The sequence below is a fragment of the Podarcis vaucheri genome, assembly GCF_965113315.1.
Source record: "Podarcis vaucheri genome assembly, chromosome: 10".
NCBI classification, from domain to species: domain Eukaryota; kingdom Metazoa; phylum Chordata; class Lepidosauria; order Squamata; family Lacertidae; genus Podarcis; species Podarcis vaucheri.
In genome coordinates, this window is record NC_138748.1 from 49,304,216 (window position 1) to 49,310,215 (window position 6,000).

General features: G+C 53.7%; 1 protein-coding gene across 6 annotated transcripts in view; it reads right to left on the reverse strand.

The window, feature by feature from the left end:
- Positions 1-5,527, reverse strand: part of ABTB3 (ankyrin repeat and BTB domain containing 3) — a 214,551-nt gene extending 209,024 nt beyond the window's left edge. For all 6 annotated transcript variants that reach the window (XM_082241166.1, XM_082241167.1, XM_082241164.1 and 3 more), the window contains exon 1: positions 2,714-5,527. In XM_082241166.1, coding sequence (XP_082097292.1) covers positions 2,714-3,935 — 1,222 coding nt within the window. In that variant the 5' untranslated portion in view covers positions 3,936-5,527. The remainder of the gene's footprint in view (positions 1-2,713) is intronic.
- Positions 5,528-6,000: the final 473 nt, after the last annotated feature.

The window sequence follows — 6,000 nt, forward strand, 5'->3', positions numbered from 1 at the left end:
TGGCTGGTGCCCGTTGGGACTAGTAAAACAGAAGGCAGAGCAGCCTACAGTAGGTGATGCCAAAGCCAATGACAGGCAGGGCCAGCTAATTTGTCTCCTTCCTCCTCCCAACTGAGATGAAGGAAGAGGAAACCTGCAGCCAGAGCCACTCCCTGGATTGATTGTAAGTGAGGAAGTAGACAGATGGGAGCTAACTAAGGGCAGACTGAGCTCAGTGGGGCAGTGCCCTGTTCCACCCAACACACTCGTTGCAGCTGGTACCTCTGTGGTTACCTTTGTTGAAGAAAGATCACAAATTTGCACATACCCTCCCCTTTCCAGAGTATCCTTGGTATGAGAAAATCCAGACTGAGGGAGAGGAAAGTGTGTGGAGATAGCAATTTGGAGGAGGTCATATGGACAATGGCAAATTAATGGAGGTGCAGGAAGCTTATAATCCACTTCAAACAACAGTATAGATGAGCCTCGTGTGGCTGAACTAGAGTAGTGGCAACGAAGATTAATCAGTGACATATCCAAAGCCATTTTGAAGTCGTTAATGTGAAGTCTCTGGGAAGCTGGGAGCTGGCACTTTTCCCATCACCTGGGCTGAGGATTTCTTCCCCTTTTGTAGCATGCCAAATCAGCTGCTTCTTAACTGGCTGTGGCACATCTGGAAAGTGCGCAAAGTCCAGTGGGATTTGGTGAAACTAAGGAGCCCAGCTCCCCAACAGTTGCTAATGCAACTATTTGCTTACTGTTTTATCCAACCGTGTCATACTGCAATTGCTTTCTGTATGCTTGGCCTTTTAAAAATATTTTGCTGGTTTTATTTGTGTTTTACTGATAATTTTAGTGTGTACACCACTTAAGACAGTTTTATGATTCAGAGGTCTATATAAAATATGAATAAATAAATGTAACATACTGAAGGTTTGAGGGAGGCTGAGGAGAACAACGGAGAAAGCTGCCTTATAGCAAGTCAGACCATTGCACAAACCTCTCTACACTGACTGGCAGTGGGCTCTCCAGATTTCAGACTATCCCTGCCTGGAGATACCAGGGATTGAACCTGGGCCCTTCTGTATGCAAGGCAGATGCTCTGCCCCTGAGCTATAGCCCTTCCCCTAAGAAGTAGGTTATTATTCTAGAAGCCAGCCAGGTTTACAGATGGGTAGATTTTAAAGCAGATCCCTGAAGCATTGCGAATAAAAGAATGCAAGAAATCTAAGATGGTGATGAAGCCAACCTAGGTGGAATAATTCCCCCAGAATGCCCAACAATGCATCATACAGGGTACAGGAGAAAGACAGCCCTCTTGAGCATCCTACCACCCCCCAAAAAACTGCTTCCCTATTACCTATCTCCATGCACTACAGGTAGACATGAAGTGCAGCCGTTTACAGCACAGTCTCACCATTTCTACACCATTATCAGAGCAAGAGGCAATATTTCAGGAACACTTCTGCTCAGATTTCTTACCAGAACTACATTTTACCTAGTGACTACACAAGTGGGTGCAAAGCACAACCACATTCAGCATGGCCATGAGCATCTCTGCACAAGAAATGTCTGGGAACAGCACACAACCCTTAGCTCCGAGCAGTTTAGATAAGCATAGTTCACAAGCTTTCTCCTCAACACTTAGCATTGCAGTGTACATCTCTCCACTGAAAACAATTACAGGTATGCAGCACACAGCCCACTTCAACACAGATACTATCAAAGGAAACAGAATACCACCTTCTCTAGAACCACCTGACATCTTGTCTTTACAGTGTACAGCCCTTCTCCAAAGACAACCACAGAATACAGCTGTTCATCAAAATTGGGCACAAAGTATAGCCTTATGCAAGAACACTATTAACAGTAGACTGAAGCTGTCACATTCCAGAGCAGGGAAGAGACCTTCTTATTCAACAGCTGCACAGCAGGCAGAAACTGAAGCTTTTCCCTGTATGGAGATTTGGTGGTGAGCAGCAACTCATTTCTCTCTGGCATGCTACACAGGAGCCATGTCAGAGGGGTGAATTGGCAACCTTGGGAGAGCAGCTTATTCCATTGTTACAGGTAAGTGGAAATCAAGTTCAGCCACTCAGCGTTAGCATCAAGAGCATGGATGTAAAACCAACAACAGTGGATGAGAAATAACATCCCAACTGCACTGCCACTCTCCCCACCCCACCCCACCCCAACAACTCCAAGGTACCTCTCAGGAAATACCATTAATTTTCACAAGCAAATAATGAGTTCAATGGGAGCTGACTCCCAAGTAAGCACAACAGAAGTGCCTGGAGATGCCTCCAAGTTCATGTACAGATTTACAGCACAACCCTAGACACAAGTCTCATCTCTTCACTGAGGCTTCTCTCCCACAAGGAACAAGAAGACCACCAGCTCTGGAAGCCGCAAGCCTGCATAAGGATTGCAGTCCAATAATGGCAAGCAAACTTTGCAGGTGCAACTCCCATACAAGTCATCCTTTGGCCATTCCCCGCCCACAAGATGTTTGGTCTTCTCCTGTAAGGGCCAAACACCGTGTGTCCCTCCTACTGGGTGGCCCTCGGAGGTGCACAGACATCTCCCCCATCCATCCACCCCTAGTGGGCAGGCTGCGCGCGCGCACGCATGCCAGCCAGCCAAGCGCGCGCCTCGCCTGCAGCCCTCTCCCCCCTCCCTGGCACTCCAACAACAACAGGTGGGCAGGGCCCTGCGCATCGCCCGCCTGACTCACCGCTGGCGTTTTTCCCGCAGATGAGGTGCTGGTAAGGCTGCAGCAGCCCCCACAGCTCCGAGTCGTTGTTGACCGTCTGCTCCAGGGACTCCAGCGTAAACTTTGGCGCTTCGTTGCTGTGGTGGTGGTGGTGGTGGCTGTTGGCGGCGGCGGCGGCGCTGCTGCTGCCGCTGCTCTCTCGGTCCTTGTTGTCCGAAGCGGCGGCAGGAGCGGCGGCAGGAGCCGGAGGAGGCAGAGCGGCGGCGGCGCCCGAGCACTGGCCCCGGTGGTGGTGCGGTGGCGGCGGCGGCGGCAGCTGAGGGGGGTTGTTTGGGTGCTGTTGCGCCTGGAGGGGGTGCTGGGGGTGGAGGGGGGGCGCGGCGGCCCCGGCGCCCAGCTGCAGGACCCTGGCGTAGATCTCTCGGAAGAGGTTCTCCATGCAGGCGGTCAGGTAGATGGCGGCGTGCTCGTGGATGCGCACGGCCACCCGGCTGTCCACCATCCAGCGGTAGAACTTGCCCACCGAGAAGGTGAGGCCGCAGCGGGTCGACTTGCCTCGGCTGAAGCGGTCGCCGCCGCTGCTGCTCATGTTGTAGAGCGAGAGCGCGCCCAGGGCGGCCGCCGTGCAGCTGGAAGCCAGGCTCCAGCCCAGGACGATCTCCATGGCGCTCTGCACCTCGTACCTGGTGCACTTGGCGAAGCGCAGGCTCAGGCGCTGAGCCTCCCGGGCCAGCCGGACCAGCGCGCGGCTGACCAAGGTGGACAGCCTGGCCAGGGCATCTTTGGAAGGGGGGGCTCCGCCGCCGCCGCTGCTGCTGCTGATGGTGGTGGTGGAGCTGGCGACGCTGCTGGAGCTGGCGGCAGCGGCGGCGGCGCCCACCCCCACCGGCCCCCTGGCCTCTTTGCGCTGCAGGAGGAGGAGAACCGCCTCCACCTCGTCGAGGCTCCAGGGGACCTCCTCAAGGTCAGGCAGCAGCCTGGAGCAGTGCTGCTCGGCGCAGTCCAGCACTTCGGAGTCTTCCACCAGGACAGTGTTGACGGTGTCGAAGCTGTTGTGTCTACTGTGCATCGAGTCAGTTAGATGCTGCCAGCCGTTTCCTCCATAGGGGTGAGCCGCGTGGGGGGAATCGGAGCAGCACAGAGACAAGTTGGAGGACCGGACGGAGTCTGCCGCACCACCATAACCCGAGTCGAGGGTCAGATCTTCCAGCGTCCTCACCACCGTCTTACCTCTCCTTGCCATCGCTGCACTTCATACTGCACCAGCAGGAAACTTTGAGAAGAGAAAGTAACAGACCTGCGCCCTCGCCCTCCTCCTCCTCCTCTTCTCTCACGTACTTATTTCGCAGCTTCCTCGCTTTGGCACGCGCGCAGAGCTGCTCCTTCGCGATCAAAATAAAGAAATGCCGCCGCCGCCGCCACCCGCAAACGCGATGCGCACAGGCATGGGAGAGAGCGCGCGAGCGAGCGCGGCCAAAGGATCGCGGCGTCGAAGGTCCCTCGGTCTCTTCCCCAACTCCCGGCGGCAGCAGCGCTGGCCGCCTCGGGTGCTTGTCTCCTCCTCGGTTCCCTGACTCCTGCACTGCACTAGCCCGCAAAACCCAAGCCAACCAAAGAACGGCAGAGGCGGGAGGGGCGGCTGGGAGAAGAGGCGAGGCTAATGCAAATCGCACGCAGAGAGATCCAATGGGAGCGCCGATGCTAATTTCATTGCTACCTTTCTCCCACCCAACCCTCCCTCTCCCCTCGCGTCACTTTCCCCTCCCCTTCTCCCCCTCTCTTCTTTTTGGAATTCGTAGTGGGATCCACAGGCTCTCCAAGCCGCCTCGCTCTCTCCCACGTTCGCTTGGGTGCGCTGAGCTGGAAGTGGGTGGAGGGTTTCCTTCGTCGCTGTCTCGGAGCCCGCTCCAGTGTGATTTTATTTGTCTTTCTCCGTTACTCTGCAGTTGAGAAGTGCGGGGAGAGAGAGAGAGAGAGATGAGGGGAAGGAAAAATAGGGCCAAAAGTGAGAGAGAGAGGAACCCGCAGGATATATTTAGCTGATCCAAAATAGACGGTGGGAATGAGCAGCAGTGATTTTCGTTTGCTGGACCAGCCCTACAAATTCCAGACTTGGCATGCATTTATTTCTCTGAAGCAGGTAGTAGAAATTAGAAACCAAGATACGAAGGCTGCGGCAGCGGCAGCTGCAGATTCTTGCCGGAGTGCCTGTCAAGTTGCTTTGCACACTAGAGCCCTGAAATATTAGCATTCCAGCTCAGAGCCAGGAAACCTTTTTGGGATGTGTGGCATCTCCTCTGCAGGTGAGGACCTGTAGTCTCATGCCTTTTCCTTAACGCGTGCTGTGGGGCGGCGGGGTGTGTGTGTGTGTGAAGGGATCCGAGCACCGTTGGCACTGGCTACAGAACGCATCGTTACAGGGGAGCCCAGATGGCGCAGCAACACGTACTTCAAAACAAGGAGGAGGGTGACGAAAAAGAGCCTCTGCGTGGTGCAGAGTAATGGATTTGCTCGAGCCTTTCCTAACCAGCCCAAGATTATCTAACGCCAACTCAAAACACGAGCCCTCGAGGTGCCTGGTTGTAATACACATACATCCCAATCACGATTATGATGCTGTGTATTGATAGTTTATGTTTAATCCTGAGCTGCCTTGGAGGACGCAGTTCACTGTGGGGAAACTGTATGCAGGTTACATTAAACTGAAAACGAAGCACTTCCCAGAAATATCTTGGCACTGGGATGCAGAAGCTGTAGCCCTCCAGATGCTGGCTCCAAATCGCACTGTCCCTGACTGTTGCCCCTGCTAGCTGGGGCAGATGGGAGTTGGAGTCCCAGCCTTCTGTCATCTATCCTTTGGGCCAGGATGTCAAACCTCAGGCCCTGCTGGGTTATCAGATTTAATACAGAGCATCTCAATAGAGCATCTCTACACAATGGAACCGTTTCAGAGCCAAGAAGCCCCAAATGGGGAATGGCATTAAAAACAATGGCATCTAGTACTCCTGATGCTTCCGCATGGCTGGGAAGAAACTCAGCAATCTCAGTGTATTTCAGTGACCATTTGGAAAGGAAGGACACTTGCATGGCCACTTGGGGGTTTGCCTATAAAGCCCACTAATTAAACAGCAAAAGACCTTGCAGTGCCACCAAGATCCACTGTAACCCTATGTTTACTCAAGGTTTTAGATTGTAAGCACCTTGGGGCAGGGACCTGCCATCCTGTACTTTTTAAAGCACCAGCCACACGTGTGTGTGTCAGAAACAGCTGGTGCAGCAGCTCCCTGCTCATGCTGTTAGCTCAACAG